Here is a 19452-nt window from a genome sequence, read left to right as displayed (position 1 = left end):
GGAGAGAGAGAGAGAGGGGGGGGGGGGCGGGCTTCTAACGTCTATTGGTGCAGTTCTATACACTTTTGAGATACGCTACCCAGTAAAATTGAATGTGTGAGGCTTAATCAAGATGGTTTTAACTTTTAGCACAATTTAAGGTTGAGTGAATGAATTTAAAGTTTTGTAAGAGTACGTTTGTAACACGTCAAAACTGCAGAACCGCGGTAACATAAATAAATGATTATAATATTGTATTGATTGATGCATCGAAAAAATCCAATATGTCTGAAAAATGGCGAGACAGAAAATTTACAGTTTTCTTTCCGTATTTTATTGGCTCTAAAGTATACAGAGGATAATTCCAGTGTACTGCATGTGGTCATTTAGAAGAGTTTAAATGTATTTTGAAGAATAAATGAAAACGATTGACATCGATCTCGTACAATCATAAAAAACAAGTTAAATAAATAAATGTTTATTCGGTATATACATGTATACATACATAAATACCAAAGATAGCCCATGAAAGCTCGAAATCTTATTACCAATGGGGTCCTTCGATGCATGGATGTTTACGCTATGGCTCATTTGCGGAGGAAACCCACGTGTCCGAGCGGGCGACCGCCATACCCCCTCACATATAACCACTGCCGATCACGGGGATCAAACTCGGGTTGCAGCGGTGAGAAGCGAGAGCGCTACCCGGACACTCCAGATTTCGGTGCTTTTAAATGAAGAAAGACGGCCTGGAAAAGAAGGGTGGAAATACTTTAGAGTATGACCTGTTAACTTGTCATTAACGCTTACATTTATATAGTTTAACCAGGGACCTATATACTCAGTATATAGGTCCCTGGTTTAACTATATATTAACTGTTAATCAAATTTAATTAACTTTTATGCAACTGGGTCCTGGACAATGAGGATCTCCTCGGCAGTACAATGTCCATATTGACACCCCCTCCCTCCATAGATAAAAATCATACTGCGGAAGATTCATGCAGACAAAGGATTTCGAGAGATTTATTAATACTGTAAAAGTAAGGAAAGCTGTGGTCAATTTGGGGCTCCGCCACCCTAAATCCACCTATGTATTAGGAAATATGATTGAGACCATTCACCTGCACACTGGCACGATTAGCTTTACAGGTAAAAATGAATGTGACCTTGAACTTATGCAAACACCTGTACCGCATCACGTGAGCAGTACGAATCATTTCAAAGATAATTTACACAGCCGTGAACGTCATTTGTTAAATTATTTCGCGTACGTTTTATTAAATGTGTTTATTAATTATTGTTTATATGGCATTACTCTACAATTTGTTATTTCAACTTTGTCTATAGTTTATATTCATTTGATCTGTATCGACATTTACCATACACATAAACGTGTGTTATTTTTCTCCCAATACTCAATTCCAGCTTTTCTCTCTTATTCCTATTTCTTTTTGCATGTATTGTAATAATTACTAATACAACTTATTTTACTTAGAATTTTCATTCACCTCTTACTTGTAAGATTAATATAAGCCTTTTGGCTTGTTTGTCAATCTATTTCATGTATAAGACATTGTTTGTAAACATTATTATTGAATTAGTTACGAATAAATATGCTAAATGTGTGCATGCATAATGTGGGATAGCATGTAAATCAATCGGGATCGAGATGCAAATTATGCTGGTTCTCCGACCTTCAACTATAAGACTAAAAGTAGAGAACCAACGTATTGTTTGAGAATGGGGTAGAAGAATTTTATATTGGGTAAAAGACGACGTTTTTAAACAATGCCATATCGTTATCTAACATGCACAACAAAAGCTTTCTCAAACGGTAAGTTTCGTTTTTCAGTGACAATTTGTTGTTATGATTATCCAATAATGAGATCAGCTGTTTGTTGACCGATCACCGGGGGGTTAACCTGTTCCGTTCAATGTCACTACATACACAGTGCATAGAAATATTACGTAATGACATGTTAATTATGTAATCGCGCATCTATTTCGTCAGTGTTAAGCGAATTAATGAAATAATACTGTGGTTACGTAGACCACTTTACCTAATTCCCCAAAACAAAGATGAAACCTTGTGTGATTGATGACTGTTAGAAATAAATGCTTCAAATAAAAGAAATGTCAAAAGACCTTGCTCTGAACCATAGATCTGTTTTCATGAAATGTCCATCAATGTCACCAAGGTTTATGGTTTTATCGATGATGTCATCCGATATTGCATGTGGATATAATTTACAAAAATGTTCCGAGTTTACAAAGGTGATAAAATGCAAGAATTTCTTACAAGGTGCCATTAAGTCAATATAATAATTATTGGGCAATATGGTTGTTTCTATTTATAGAGCTCCTGAGGAAGTTGGTCCCATTTGGATGCTGCCAAGTGACACACCCACGGTAAAACTGATCAAAGAATTTACGCAATTAAAGAATTTCTTGTTTGTCTTAACGAAAATAGTTTTTGATTAATTTTACACATATTTTTATATACTATGTCATATCAACTAATGGTTTATTTGTATGATCAATGTAGTACATATACACCTTTTCTTTTTCTGAAACTTATCAGTTGAGAATTAAGACTTGAGAGTATTGTACATAAAGACAGAAAAGAAAAAATATTACACCATGATATGTTTTATGCACATTTCATTTATATGATACTCTTGCTTTTCAGGCATTCAGGAACCCGAACACAAAATCGTTATTACTTCACCAGTCATAAATTAAATTCTAAACTTACTCACAGACCACACTGGCGTTCATTGAATGAAAACAAACAGTTTATTCAGTATTGTAATTATTACAAAACAAATTTTGTCATATGCTGTGTTCCAAGTAAACATTTCATTGGAAGTGATGTGCCATTTGCTCGTAATTATCACATTTCTGCAGTCTTGTTCAAAGATGAGAGAAAAACAGACTCTGAGGTGAAAAACGTCAAAACAGCAGCAAGCAAAAATTCCTCTAAAATAGATGAGACAAAAGGAGATAATTCACAGAGAGATGCCTCCGCTAAAGTGGTGGTTCCTAATGGTAGGGCAAAAGAGGTGGGACCACCAGTTAAGAAAAGTCTTGGCACCAGGTTTAAGGAGGAACTGAAGCACTACTATCATGGCTTTAAGTTGCTATTTAAGGAGTTAAGGATGTCCACCAGATATATGATCGATGTTGTCATTTTTAGGAAATCTCTTAAGAGGAGAGAATTTCAGCAGGTATTTAATGTTTGTATTGAAATTGTTCTCATGTTATAAAATTCAGGAATTGGGAAAGAGATGTGAAGAAATTTTGGTTAGCTGACGCAATGATCAATGTTTCTGTACCTAATTAGAATACACAAAGGGACGTTATATTAAAAAATTTAAAGTAATATTGGCTCTAAATCAGAACATTTTATTTTGTTGTTAAAATATGCTGTTATGATAGTTTTGTATATAACTTTAACCATAGTCATTAATAAAATTAAAAGTAATTTTAAGATTTTATCACAATAAAGATTTCAGTTCTTTTGAATGTTATCTAGCATTATATAGAAATATATTTTTGTACGTGACAATAATGTAATTTTGCTAAAAATATTCAGAGTGTTTAGATAGGTTTTCAAACACAAACATTAATAACAAAAGTTTATAAACCTTATTTTTTTCTGTCATTGAAATAGTAAATCACAATTTTGCAACTAAAATTTTTGACACCAAAATGAAGAAAGGAACAAGGAGTAAAGACAGAATTAACTAGATGTATACAAAGGTCATGATCAGAGCCTGCAATTTCTGAGTTTTATAAATCTATTTCTTGCACACCTGTCATTATGCTAATTTTGCCATTCTAATCAGTGGAATGTGCTGTCTTCTTTTATCAATTTCAAGGAATTTCCAGCATTTCAATTCATACTATTACATTTGAAAAATTCTGGAATTTGTTTTAAATATGCTGCAGTATGATCTGTTCCTGTTTTTGTAGGTGATCCGTTCCACCTTTGACATTTTCCGGATTTTACCAATGATCATCATGCTAGTCATTCCATTCATGGAGTTCGCCATTCCATTCATCATCAAGTTCTTCCCAGGACTTCTTCCCAGTACATTTCAACCGAAAAAGGTTAGTTAACATGCTAGTTTTATATTGATTGATTTTATATTGTTTAACTTCCCATTTGAAATTTTTTCACTCATGGATATGTCACAATTACCAGTGAAGGGCTGCAAAATTTGCAGGGGGGGGGGGGGGATCTTTATCGTTTCACACCTGCTGTTTCACGGAACCTCTTTTTTGCAGTCTTATCCGATTGATCGCTCCATTTAGTCACCTCTTATAACAAGCAAGGGGTACTGAGGACCTATTAGAAATGTATACATTTCATGAGCTTTCTCAGAACTTTCAATCATAGTGCTTAATTGTATTACATATATATAGGTCATTGATAGGGACACCTCAATGAGCTTTACAGACATCGATTGAAGATTTCATGTATGATCTAAGTCAGCCTTCCCCAAAACAACAAGTAAAGGAATCTGGCCAAATGTGACCCATCACTTTTGACAATGTTTTATAGCTGCAGATCTATATAGCTCTCTGGGAAAATATTAGGACAGACCAGGGAAAGTCCTGATATTTTCCTAGAGAGCTACAGATCGACAGCTAGATATTTGACTGAAAACCTCTCCATTAGTCGATAATCTTCACTTCGAGATTGTCATAACTTTATGATTTTATGGTTACAGACAGACGACATGAGGATGAAAGTTTTGAAGGCAAAGATTGAGATGACGAAAAACATGGCAGAAACCATAAAGAATCACCCTCTGATCAGCAAGAAGGCTAGCACTGCAGACGATTTCGCTAATTTTGTTGCAGATGTAAGATTATTCTTGAGTATAGAATCTGACATGGCAATGTTTGGATTATAGATTTAGTGTTAATCGATGCACAGCAGTGATTTTTTTTGGGGCTAAAATGCCACCGATATTCGGCTGTTTCCCCTCACTAAAATTAGCTATTTTTTTTAACAATTATATATATATGTTTTTCCCAATTTCAAATCGAGGGAAATGCCATTTAAAAAAAAAGGTTACCGTATATTTCTGACAAAGTAAATACGTTTTTTTTCTTCAGTTTTATTCTCCAAACCACTGCACATGCAAAAGGTTTTGTAAAGAATATGTAAAACAATAAAGGCATCCATATTAGCAGATATGCAGCGAAGTATATAGCTTCCAGATGCACATTAAGCCATATTGTTTACAATTTATTTTGACCGCCGTTTTTTGTAGGGTCAGGCTAATAACAGGAAGTGGCCAACAGTATAGGATTTTACTAAAATTCGAAAAATACAAAACAGGATAGACATTCTGGAAACTTGATTATTAATATAATATTTACAAGATTATGGGTACAAATGCTGGTGAATTAATAATTTATTATTTTCTTTGTGAAATTAGACAATAAGTATTTCTTAGAAAAAGTAAATAATATATATATAAGGTGTGACTTCCAATACATATTTAATGTTAAATAATGATTTATTTTATGATTTTAAATCAGATCTGAAATAAACCTCGAACAAAAAATTGTTATTTGATTATTTTATGCATCTTTACCATTTTAATTTACTATGAATGATTTTTCCCAATTTGAGGAAAATGTCGCTAATTTTTCCCAATTCAAAAGGAGGGGTGGTAGTTTGAAAAACAAAAAAAAATCACTGCACAGTACTCTTGTCTTAAGTATTCAAACAAATTGAAATCAATTGACTCCACCCACCCCAAATACAAATTGCATAAACGCAGTTTGTTATATATACATTGAACTATTGTACATATGTATTTACTTATAAATCAGTAATCTTTAGTAGTAATGACACAGCAATTTGATAGATATTTATGGGAAGCTATAACTTATTGTTAAAATGATAGGTTAGAAACAAGGGCATCCAACCCACCACAGAGGAGATTATGAAGTATTCCAAGTTCTTTGAAGATGAGTTGACTTTGGAGAATTTAAGTCGTCATCAACTTCAAGCCATGTGTCGTGTTCTCGACCTTCCACCAATGGGAATGGACAGCTTCCTTAGGTTTTCGCTTAGAATGAAACTTAAACGTCTCAAGATGGATGACAATGTAAGTATTTGTGTGAATGTAAGACATCTAATTATGGATGAGGAGAATTTGTTGCAGTCTAATTTAAATTGTAAACTCTGTTTTGATAAACTCTTAAAAGGAGGGGAATACAATTTCTTTATCTCAAGTGTTGTAGATAAGTTGTGGATGGTTGAAATTCGTGTTTTGGGTTTGTCTTTTAGCAAAGGTTTAGATATAATGAAGCTTGTAAAGTTTGAAAATAAAACACATTGACTAAAGAGGAAATTTATAAAAGCATGATGACATTCATTTTAAGGAAACTGAACTCATTGCACTAAGATATGTGGGATATGCTAAACAACATGATGTCCATTTTTATAGATGATCAAACAGGAGGGGATCGAGAGTCTCACAATACCGGAGCTGCAGGCAGCTAACCGTGAGCGGGGGATGCGAGCGCTGGGCGTGTCTGAGGCCCGCCTTAAGAGTCAGCTGCAGCAGTGGTTGGACCTTCACCTGGACAAGAATATACCCCCCTCACTACTTCTGTTCTCCAGAGCTCTGTATTTACCAGAGACACTGTCCACTGAAGAACAGCTGAAGGAATCCATCATCAATCTCCCAGAGACCATGGTAAGGGATTAGATAAGTTGTACATAGTAAGGGATTAGATAAGTTGTACATGGTAAGGGATTAGATAAGTTGTACCATGGAAGTTTTTTGTTGTGAAGGGTGTACAATACTTCCTATTACCAGCCCGTCAGAGTTATCGCGCTTTGATGACTCTTGCGCGTCAATGAACATGTCTCGCGAGCAAGTGCGAGATTACCGGGACATAATTAAAACGTTGATAGCCCCCCCCCTTTTTTTTTAAATATATATATATATATATTTTAAAAAACGTGGTGTCAAATGGTAAAATAGCCATTAGTCAATTTACATTAAAAAAAAAACAAAAAAAAACTAACACTAATATATAAAACTAACGTGTTTTTGAACGCTACATAATGTATCGCATCTATTTCAAAAATCGATGTTTTCTATTCGAATTCCATCGACAGTTGTAATTTATGAAATATCTTAGATGAAGTTCGGAAACAAAACAGTTGTGTTCATTAGTGTTATAAATGTCACAATTTTTTTAAAATGCAGTTTGACAGATGGATAATTTATTTTAAAATATTGGAAAAGGAGGGGGTGCATGTATACTTACAAAGTCAATGCCATGTGAACCTGCGCTAATTGTATGATAAAATATCTTCATAGTCTGAGAGAATAAATTTAAAAGCATATGGATCCCATTATTTGCAAGAAAATTTCGTTATGTTGGATGTGCATTGGTTTTTTCCTTTACAGTTCTTCTTGCTCTTGCAGTTGATGCTTTTATATCTGTCATATTTAGCAAATTCAGTACCTGTGCTCCCTCACATAGTTTAACAAGTTTGTCTTTTTTCTTGTTAACATAATTTTATTTATTTCAACTTTATAATTCTGATCAGTGTTGTGGTTTGCAGTTCTTTATAATTTGTATTCAATGCCGTATTACGTGTGCCTAATTTTTACGTTGTCCCGGTAGCACGACTTTACGCGCCTTTAATTTGAAGAGTTCCACTAATGGAAATCAAAAGTATTAGTAATGAATATTCCATCAATTCTATTTTTTGATAAATTGCATGTTCAAAACTGTTTTCATATGCATGTATATCTGACATACTTTTGCTAAATTTTTATAAAGTTTGCATTTCTGGACAAGTCCAGCATGTATTGACTAAAAACTTCTTATCTGAATAAGATGATGAATAAGGCCACATCAAATCGATTCTCTGGTTCTCAGACACCGCCGACCCCCCAAAAAATTGGGCGCTGACACAAGTTTATTGCCGCCCCGGAAAAAAATCATCGCCGCCCATATTTTATAAGGTTTTTTCAACAGTGAAAATTTCCGAAGTGGTTGAACTTTTTGGGAGATATTTAAAAGTGAAAGTGTCTGAAAAAAAGACTGATTTGCCCTCATCAGATTAACCTTTGACACAGAAAAAATCAGCTATTTTGTATTCACTATTTGCATAAAGATCTACAATATAAAAGCATGACATACATATAAAACAAGACAAGAAACAGAATGAAAAGAAGCTATATGGTGTTGAATACCATTTGTAAAACTCTAACTTTCTTCACAACAACAAAAAAACCACAGACAAAAAATCCCTACCCATTTGTGACATGGAGATAAACTGAAAAACTAAACCCCTTACCTACCTACCCATTTTTTCAAAAACAATTGTCTGAGAACCAGAGAATCGATTTGATATGGCCTAATCAAAGCAGGGGTTTTTGTACATCTTGAAAGTAGATATGAAAATACATTTCCAAAGCATCAGGATCTCCTTTTCACTGTTGATTTAGTAGACTGGTGATCGAAGTCTGTAAGAAAACCAATTTTATTTTACAGACATCTAAGGAAAAGATTGCTGAAATTTTGGCTCAGAAGGAAAAGGTGAAAGTTGAGGAAGAGAAAGTTCCGGAGGTGGTTGGGGTTCCTGAGGCCCTACCACTGACTCCTCCCATTGAGGAGCCACCTATTCTTGAGGAGGAACCAGCCACAGGGGTCAAAGGTCTCACTGCTAAATTACAGAGCAAGCTTGCCGACTTCAAAGAGAGGGTTGATAAATATGACAAGGAAGCCACAAAGAAACGTGTACTGAAGATCTGGAAGATGATTCAAGAGTTAGGCGAGGAAAATAAAAAAGAACACAAGAAATTCTTTGAGGAATATAAGGAGTTTCTTAAGGAAGGAGAAAAAGCACCAGAAAAGACTGGTGCTGAACCGGAGTCGGTCAAGGGAGCCAAAGTACGAACACCCACCATAGAGGAAGAAAAGGTTAGTTGTGTGGGATAGATATCTCACATCAATGATCATGTTATGACAAGTGTATGTAGGCAATGATCCAAGTGTTCACATGGATACTGTCCCTGTCTACTGTACTCAGGAAATTTCTCTCGTCATCACGTTCATGTTATTTTTGTCCATACACATTGAAAATGATTTCCCTAATATTTATATTTGTCCAGAGTAATTTTTGGCTACTTAAAAAATTGAAGGAATTCATATTTGCTCAGTTTTAAAATCGCCCTTCAGATTTGAAAATTGTCCATTTAGGATAAGGGCAAAATGGGCAAAAATAAAACAGAGGCAGTTCTAGGGTAAATGCTCTCGTGACTAATTGTTATTTTAGACATTGAATCTTTAGAGTTTTAAGTCCCATGAGAATTTATCCCTCATTTTGAAATGTGTCCATGTGAAGACTTGAAATGCCACAGATTTTGACCAATGCGAGGTTTTTAGGACTATTTAACAGTGAGGATTCTTTAATGTATTCACATCTCCTGTAATAAAGGACCTCAGTTTTTAATGTCTATCAGAGAGACTTGTATCTTTCACTTCTGATGCCAAGCACTTGGCAAACAGTCATTTTTAAAGAATAAAAAGGAAGAAAAAACTCACTATTTCAAGTTTAAATTTTTTTTTAGGAATTTGAGTTTGAAGGCCAGATTCATAGATGAAAACAAATTGAATGAAAAATGATTTTATTTGATATTTGAAATTAATAATTAGTTCAACAGACTTACATAATTTTCAAGTTGTAGCTTTGGACTAAAAATATCCCAAAATATTTCTGCAATATAATACTGTATTTAGTGTAAACAAAGTACTATTTTCCAGTAATTTGAGGTTGAATATACATGTATACATGTTTCTGAAGAATATCATTGCTGAAATGTAATGCACTGTATTAATCTGGAATACAGTAAGAATTTTTCTTTATGAGAAGCATATAAATCAAGCTCATTCTCGTTAGTGTATTATTACTATGTCTGTAATTTTATTCTGGTAAGTTTGTTTTATTAAAGGTCATGGTTACGGCTGAAGGAATGGCCGCGGAATCCATCATGGAGACTACAGCTGAGACACAGACAGACCCCGCCCTGATGCTGGAGGCCCAGCCTGGGGAAGGTAAAGGGTTCAGTAAATATCTCTGTAAATATCTCTGTCATACATGCTGCAGATATCACAGACAAGCCCTGCCCTAATGCTGGAGGCCCAGCGTAGTGAAGGTAAAGGGTTCAGTAAATGTCTGTATTGGGCCACACCCTCTTCAGATATCACTGTAGTAAGCCTTACAGTCAGGAGATGTCTGTGTAATAGGCTTTAAAGTTGTCAGATATCTGTGCAGTATAAGCATTATACTCAGTAGCTATTTGTATAGTAGCCCTAACATTCAGCAATGTGAGTTACATAGGATTTTACTGTCAACAAATAGTATTTTGTAATTACCCCCAGGGGTTGATATAGTAGAATGTAAGTGCTACAAAATTACAGAACGGCGTGTACTGGATTGGTATGATAAACATGACTAGGATCAAGCAGACTTTTTTACAATATAGTCCTCAGTGTTCGGTGGCATCCACATTCAGTTCACCTTTCCAGCTATTTCTGGGAATCATTTGTCGTGGGTTGTTTGGGTGATGTTCATTCTAGTAGAATCTACTATAGAAATTCTTACTTTATTACAAGGAATTTCTTACATGGTTATGATGAGTATTTTGTCTTCTGTGTAGAATTGAAAGACCTGGATGAAGAGATCACCACAGAGGACTTAGAAGATCTGGAAGATGCCCTGTATGAAGCTGCAAAGGAAAAGGCTGTGGATCTCGAGAAAGAGGAAATGGAGGAAGAACTGGAAGATTGTGAAGAGGTAGGTGGATCAATGGGGAGTGGAAAGCAGTGGTAGGTGGATCAATAGGGAGTGGAAAGCAGTGGTAGGTGGATCAATGGGGAGTGGAAAGCAGTGAAAGTGGAAGAAAGGTGGATGACAGAAAGTGTAAGGATTAGGAAGAATGGTGGATGATTTAAGATGTAAAATTAATGATGGATGAGAAGTGTAACTAGGAGGCGGAGTATGAATAAAATCTCCCAAGTAAAACGCAGTGAAAACAAATTGTAAAGGAGTGAAAGAAAGATAAGAATTTACAGTAAATACTTTATACATGTAGTTGTTACTACCATTAACTAACGTGTATACTACATGTCAATTGTTTTTCTCTGCTATGAACTCTACTTTCAGAAGTTGCATCTATGTGACTATACATGTAGATACAAGAGCTTTGACCTCAACTGCCTCATCTTGCATAGAATATAAGTAACCAATACTCTTAGGGAATTCATACCTCCAATGTATATTAGATAACAAACTGTATATATAGAAACAGATTTTAATCCCTTCAAATGTGTATACAAATCTTCAAACATTTATTTAGATGTGTAATAGGAATTTAGCCAAAATCAATTTCTTTCAATTATTTTATTAAATTCTTGGAAACATATCATTAAGTTTTATCGATACAGAGCATAAGGATAGAACTGATTTGAATATTGTGGACTTCTATATGACTGATAACTCTACCAGAATACAGAAGTTTGTAGGTAGTTACACACAAATCAAATTCCAACATCATAATTATATCTCTCATTGTGGAAAATTGAATAAACCATCATTTTATTTCTTGCAGATAGATTTAATGTATTTTAAAAATTCAAAGAATTGCAAATATGAAATGAGGGTTGGTCCAAATGAAATCGGGGTAATTGTTGTTGATCATATGTTGCTGGTATAAAACATAAACATTTGAATGCCATGGATACCATAACTAAACAGAAAGATACAAAACGTTCATGACACTATCATGTAAGTACAACAGTACTGCAACCGAACTTCAACCTATGGAATTTGTTGTGTTCTGTAATTAAACTTCATTGTCATGGACACAAAGGAGGGGTGTACTCCAGAATTAAGTAATGAATATTAATGTTTTCCAGTGAATAAGATGATATGAAATGTAATTGATCTGGTAGCATATTTCCCATGATGCACTGAATTGCATCATGGGAATGGCAGCAGAGTAATTGCAGTTCATATCATGCTCACTGAAAAATGTCATTTATTTTTTATGTGTTCACAACAATGTTTATTTTTGAATTTGTCGATGATAAAGGTATTCATGAAGATTGATGAATATGTGAGCACACACAGAATGATTGGTTTGCTGTGTTTTTTTTGAGGGAGTGGTGCTGACTCATGTTATAGATGTATTGTGTAGAGTTATGCTGCTGGTATAATAAAGGTTTGGAACATCACTGATACTGTCAATGGAAATCCTGTCAATGGAAAACATCATGGTAGCTTTAATCTTTGATGTTCTCAGATGCAGGTTTTTTTGCGAAATGAAGGATTGGGAATATTGTAATTTATCGTTTTGTGTCTGACCTGTTGCGACAGGGTCTGGTAAATATACGGGATTGTGAACTAGAAATTCACTAGTATTGATACCACCTGGCAACAAATTGAAATTTTAGCACCATGAAATCAAAACAAGTTCAGTATTCTAGAGCAGTAGTGCTCCATAAATGTTAGTTTATATAAGTAACCAGTAGTTTTACACCCCTGAATCAGAGGAGGGTATATATGTAGGTTTTGGTCTGTCTGTCCTCGAAAATTTTTGAACTTGCCCATAACTTTTGTATTCCTTGTGACAAAACATTTCTTTGCGTGTCATAATTATTTTGCTTTCATTCAAGGGAATCAGTGTTTCACAAGCACGTCTTATTTAATGTGTAATTTGAATTAATTTAAACTAAGGAAAGAATAGAAATGCATGGCAGAATCTCTAAGAGTTGATGCTTGTGTTTTTTGTTAGGACGTGGATGAACTAAAGGCTCTGGTCCTTAATGAGGGCGATGTTAATGCTAAAAATACCAGCAAACTATGGAAGATGGTGAATCGGGCTGTGGACAACCTTGACAAACAGATAGACGAATTCCACGACAAAAAGGATGAAATTCAAGTGGAGATTGACACTCGGGAAGTCCGTCTAAAGAAGAGTCCGGAATTACAGACAAATCTAGAGAAACGAGAGGAGATCCTATCAGAACTCAAGAAGAGGAAGTAAGTGATGCAATGTCCGCAAACCCTTAACCAATCAACAACATTATTTAAAGCTTACCACAAATATTGTAATGTGTATGTAGTACCAGTATTTTGTAGCAGGTCATATTGTACATGTTGTCCTTGACATCAGTGACTATCAAAAAGTTGGGCTTGTTCTGATTGTTTCCACAAAAGAGTAGGAACCAATGAGAATGCAGTTCTATTTATAACAAGGTGAAGCAAGAGGTTCAAATAAAAACATGTGTATTGATACACTGTACTTACAGTTTTGGCTATTTTAATCGTTTAAGCAATATTGTCTTAAGCAAAAAGGTTTCCAAACTTGGATCTACTATCAATAAATGTAATCAGTGGTGTAAATATTACAATTGTGCGTGTTTATAGATACAGCAGTATGAGATCGCGTCAATTGTATATCTATGTACACCATAACAAGATGCAGTGATTTCATTGGATGTTTTATTTATAGTGGATTGCGTAATGGTCTAATAAGCCCAACTTTTATATAGCAACTGATGTCAAGGGTTAGTGCGAGGTAACGAATCAATAACCCTTGACTTGTGAAGATGATTCAACCTGTGTAACGCCAACAGCTTTTAGTCATAGATACCTGTAATAGCAGTAATCGAATTGTATAGATATAAAACTCAGATTGTGAAGTCATAGATTAAAGCGATCAAGTTTCAAGTTATGTCAATCATATTTATCATTATATTTAGATGGGTGATACTCTTGTTGGCACACTTGTGATGATGTTGCCAAGATTGACAAAGATCACCTATGAAATAATTTATGCTTTGTAGGAAATCTGTGATTAGCATGAACGAGGTATTGCTTGCAATGAAGAGAATCAAAAAGATTCCAGATGACATGAGGCTTCAGAAGATTGTTGAGGTGTTGGATGAGGACAGAGATGGAAGGATCGAGCTGGTTCATGCTCTGAAGGTGAGGATCTGTCATTTTTATGCCCCCCTTTGAAAAAGAAGGGGCGTATTGTTTTGCACCTGTCGGTTGGTCTGTCGGTCGGTCTGTAGACCATGTGTTGTCCGCTCAATATCTTGAGAACCATTCACTTGATGATAATGATATTTCATACGTGGGTTAGTTATGAGTAGAAGAGGATCCTTATTGTTTTTCAGGTCAAAAGGTCAAGGGTCAATCTACTCTGGACATAGGAATATAATGTCCACTCAATATCTTGAGAACCCTTTGCTTGAAAGACATCAAACTTGGCACACTGGTACATCCTAAGGAGTAGATGACCCCTATTGATTTTGAGGTCATATGGTCAAAGGCCAAGGGTCAAACTGGGCATAGGAATATACTGACCATTCAATGTCTAGAGAACCCTTTGCTTGACAGACATCAAACTTGGTACGCCAGTACATCTTCAGAAGAAGATGACCCCCATTGATTTTGAGGTCACATGGTCAAGGGTCAAACTGGACATGGGAATATACTGTCCGTCAAATATCTCGAGAACCCTTTGCTTGACAGACATCAAACTTGATACACTGGTACATCTTCAAGAGAAGATGACCCCTATTGATTTTGAGGTCACATGGTCAAAGGTCAAGGGTCAAACTTGACATGGGAATATATTGTCTGCTCAGTATCTTGAGAACCCTTTTCTTGACAGACATCAAACTTGGTACACTGATACGACTTCAGGAAAAGACGACCACTATTGATTTTGAGGTCACATGGTCAAAGGTTAAGGGTCACACTAAACAGGAATATACTGTCCGTTCAATATTTTGATATCCCTTCGCTTGACAGACATCAAACTTGGTACACTGGTACATCTTCAGGAGAAAATTACCCCTATTTATTTTGAGGTCACATGTTTAAAGGTCAAACTGGACATAGGAATATACTGTCCGTTCAATATCTTGAGAACCCTTTGCTTGACAGACATCAAACGTGGTACACTGGTACGTCTTCAGGAGAAGACGACCCCTATTGATTTTCAGATCACATGGTCAAAGGTCAAGGGTCAAACTGGACATTGGAATATACTGTCTGCTCCATATCTTGAGAACCCTTTGCTTGACAGACATTAAACTTGGTACACTGGTACATCTTCAGGAGAAGATGACACTTATTGATTTTGAGGTTGCGTGGTCAAAGGTCAAGGGTTAAACTGTACATAGGAATATACTGTCCGCTCAATATCTTGAGAACCCTTTGCTTGACAGACATCAAACTTGGTACACTGGTACATCTTCAGGAGAAGATGACTACTAATTATTTTAAGGTCACATGGTCAAAAGTCAAGGGTCAAATTGGACATAGGAATATACTGTCCGTTCAATATCTTGAGAACCCTTTGCTTGACAGACATCAAACTTGGTACACTGGTACATCTTCAGGAGTTGATGACCCCTATTGATTTTTAGGTCACATGGTCAATCCACTCTTGACATAGGAAGATATTGTCTGCTCAATATTTTGAATTGATGATACTACTCTCAATTAAATGATGTGTGTGTGTATAACCCTTTTCAATTTTGCACCATGGGGGGCATATGTGTTTTACAAACATCTCTTGTTATTAAACAGCTCGCAGGAGTATTCCTATGTTTCATCTTTAAAATTCAAAAATTTAAAATTAGCGGGTTCACATTAAAGCGTAAAAAAGGATTAGATCTTAAAAAACAGTTATATTGTTTGATTTTAGATGCATGATCTACATACAGTCCCTAAACATTTTCTTTGCCATTTGGTTTTGTAAATTAAAGAATATTTTCTTTCAAAGAACTCTAGGTATAAAAGTGACATGTACATAACTATGTACACATTCCCCAGAAGATGTACCTTTTGCATCAGATATGAAATTCATGAATGTGAACGGAGTTGCCTTCTAGAAATTAATTACTTATATTTATTTAATGATATGCATGAAATGATTAGCAATGCTACGAGCAAAATCCCCATTTTCAACTTTGTCATCAACTGTATCCTCTGATTTTCATAACCATATTGCCTTACTTCAGCCTAAGAAATCAGTACATTTTGTGTTTGTGGTGAAATTCACGCACAATTGAACATTGCATGAAGTTGGCAATACAAGCTTGAATTAAATGTTTGTACAAAATAGGATATACAACATTCTAATTGATTTCATAATATATTACATCAAAGTATAATGAACAAAATAGGACAGAACAAAACAGTTCATACTTGATAAAAAGGTTGCTTGAAGGCGGAACAAAAACCTCTATTAAATATACATACAAAAGCAGTTTCAAAATGCAGTCTGTCTCTTTACACACTTTCTTTCAGAAATAAGCTGAATGCTGACCATGTGACTGTCTTATTAGCATACCAATTGCTATTTTTTCAGCAATTCTTAAAACTGTGCATAGCTAACAACTCTTTAGTAATTTACACATGATCTAGCATAATGAAATTTCTCTCATAAGTTTGCTCCTTTATTTACAGTCAATGTCAAAACTTACCGACATTGTTTTCTTCCGACTACGTGTGAAAGGCATACGCAATGCATTCATTGTACAAATAAGGTTAACTGAAGATGTCTGAAAGTTAAATTAGTCAAGAATAAACTTAAAATTTCGACTTATTCCTTTCATCTGAGATGAAATCAAATTATTTACATCATATCAGTTATTATATATTGCTATTAAAGATCTATGTATTAACCATTTTAGTTTGGGGAAAAAAAATTAATTTGTGAAATCTGCCTAATCCGACACCTGTGCAATCTGTTTTACTGGGCATTCCAACCATCATTTTCATTCTAAATTTCAAATTTCATATTTTCGTTGTTTTTACATTGTTTATTTGGGCACACTGTCAGGGCTGTGACTGAATTCTTCAGAACTGGTCAAAAAGGAAGGAAAACACCTCACCCTACCTGGAAAAATAAAATTTTCTGTCACTTTAGATCAAACCCAAAGTGTTTCTTTCTAAAATTAAGCCAATCAGAGGATTTCCTCTGAAAAGAGGAAAAATCACACCCCTGCACTGTGTATTCCAACCAAATATTTGTCTCCCAATGGATGTCGGATTAGTAAGACAGGGGTTTCACTGTACTTAATATCTCTCTGTGCATGTTGCATTAGACAGGTTTCACTGTACTTAATGTCTCCCAGTGTGTCAGATTAGACAGGTTTCACTGTACTTAATGCCACCCAGTGCATGTCAGATTAGACAGGTTTCACTGTTTTAGTATGTATGTACCTTTGGCAACAGATGATGTCTGTGATACTATAAATATCTTTAATCATTTAACAGGTAATAGAGTTACTTGGGAAAGACAATGTCAAGTTGAACCCCAAACAAGTGTCAGAGGTCACCAGACTCGTGCGAAAGCAGTACCTCATAGAAAGTAAGAAATGGAAGGACAAGGCAGAGTCTCTAAAGACTGTAGACTTACAACCTAAGGGAGATAACTCTGAAAAAGAAAAGAAAGAAACAGACAAAAAGCAAGAGAAGCAGACATGATTGAGACAGAAGGTGTTTTGTAACATTGTTTATGAGAGTGAGACAAAGTTTCTGTAAGGGATGTTGATAGTTTGTCATCCACTTCATGAACTGCAAAGCGACAAAAGACTGACGAAAGCTTCTAACATGCTTTACAATAATGTTATCGGCATCGATTCAAAAGTCACTGGAAAAATATACTTCTTCAAGCGAATGACGAAAGTGATACACTTTGTTGCAAAATACAAGACAGTGACTTCATAAGTTTTAGTAAATGTATGAATGTGACATTTTTTGTGATCAAGGTAAAACCCATTTCGTGCTTTGCTGTTGAACGGAATCAATATCACACTTGTACTTTTCATTACAATCTGGTTTTAGTCAACATGGTCAATAGATTTCTTTCCAAATATTTTATAATTTTCTAATTTTGACTCCTTGTCTTGTTAGTGCTTATCTAATTCATGTGTAGTCCTTATTGTTTTGCTCTTCCAATTGGAATTTATTATTGTACATGAAGATAAAGTTTAGTGTATATTGTTCAGTATTGATTCTGACCTGTTCATGATTCGGACTTGTTCATATTATGATTTGTTCAGTATTGATTTGGACTTGTTCAGTAGTTTAAAATTGATTTGGACTTGTTCAGTATTGATCCTGGAAAAAAAAATGCATTTTATTTTAAGGAGGAATAACACACCAGAGAAAACTATTATAGTGGAGGAAATGTTCAATATTATTTTGAAAGTGAAAACTTTAAAACTTAATCTTATTTCATCAAAAAATGCAGTGTTAAATAGAAAAAAAATCAAAATCCCTGAGAGACTTCAACTCGAGTTCTACAGACCAGTCACCTCACACGATAATTCACTGAACTCCAGCTCTACCGACCAGTCGCCTCACACGATAATTTACTAAACCAACATCCAGCAAGTCAATAAAGTTCAAAAAGACATGAACTATATTTTCCATTTATGATAATGTGTTATTCCTCCTTAATGTAATTTCTTTCGCTATACTCATACAACTGTCATTGCTTTAAGGCAGTACATTATAGTTATAATCGTACGTAGGTCTTACAATATGTCTGTATCAGTAATTTCTACAGCATTAAGGTGGTACGTTATAATTATACGTAGGTCTTACAATATGTCTGTATAAGTAATTTCTACAGCATTAAGGTGGTACGTTATAATTATACGTAGATCTTACAATATGTCTGTATAAGTAATTTCTACAGCATTAAGGTGGTACGTTATAATTATACGTAGGTCTTACAATATGTCTGTATAAGTAATTTCTACAGCATTAAGGTGGTATGTCATAATTATAATTGTACGTAGGTCTTACAATATGTCTGAGTAAGTAATTTCCACAGCTCTATCCATACATTGCATTAAGGCAGTGCGTTATAATGTATGTACATGTATGTCTTACAATATGTCTGTATAAACCGTATTGCAGAAAAGCTAAAATGACTTTTAAAGCATCTAGTATAGTTTGGATTTTATTACTGTAATTAGTTCTGATTTAATTAATGTAATATGAGAGGAATACAAGTTCCCCTGTCTTTCATTATGCAGCAATCATTAAAAGGGTGTGATGAAAATACAGTTTTGTGTTTTATATATATTGGATAGTACAGCATTGCCCACAACAGAGACACGATTTCTATTGATGTGAGTGACATTTTTTGGTCACCTGAGTCACTTGGGTGACTTATCGTCGTTGGTCTTTCTCCGTCGCCGTGCGATATTGTTAACAATTTTACATTCTTAACTTATTTAAAACTACCACCAGGCCAATTGTTACCATTTTTCATGTGAAGCTTCTTTAGGATATTGTTTAATTTATATCTAAATAGATCCCCCAGTGCTTCACGGGTGGGGCCAAAACTGCAAAAATAACATATTTTTCAAAAATCT

General features: G+C 34.9%; 1 protein-coding gene across 1 annotated transcript; it reads left to right on the top strand.

Moving 5' to 3' along the window:
• Nucleotides 1-1166: 1166 nt before the first annotated feature.
• Nucleotides 1167-19140, top strand: LOC125658430 (mitochondrial proton/calcium exchanger protein-like). The gene is made up of 13 exons (XM_056148980.1): nt 1167-1816; nt 2340-2391; nt 2672-3209; nt 3958-4095; nt 4719-4853; nt 5910-6113; nt 6456-6707; nt 8527-8955; nt 9987-10089; nt 10695-10831; nt 12831-13078; nt 13885-14026; nt 17339-19140. Exons 1-13 carry the CDS (start codon nt 1771-1773, stop codon nt 17546-17548), a joined length of 2634 nt encoding a protein of 877 aa, XP_056004955.1. The 5' UTR covers nt 1167-1770; the 3' UTR covers nt 17549-19140.
• Nucleotides 19141-19452: the final 312 nt, after the last annotated feature.

The sequence above is a fragment of the Ostrea edulis genome, chromosome 9 (genome assembly GCF_947568905.1).
Source record: "Ostrea edulis chromosome 9, xbOstEdul1.1, whole genome shotgun sequence".
NCBI lineage: Eukaryota > Metazoa > Mollusca > Bivalvia > Ostreida > Ostreidae > Ostrea > Ostrea edulis.
This window is presented reverse-complemented; position numbering and strand designations above follow the sequence as displayed.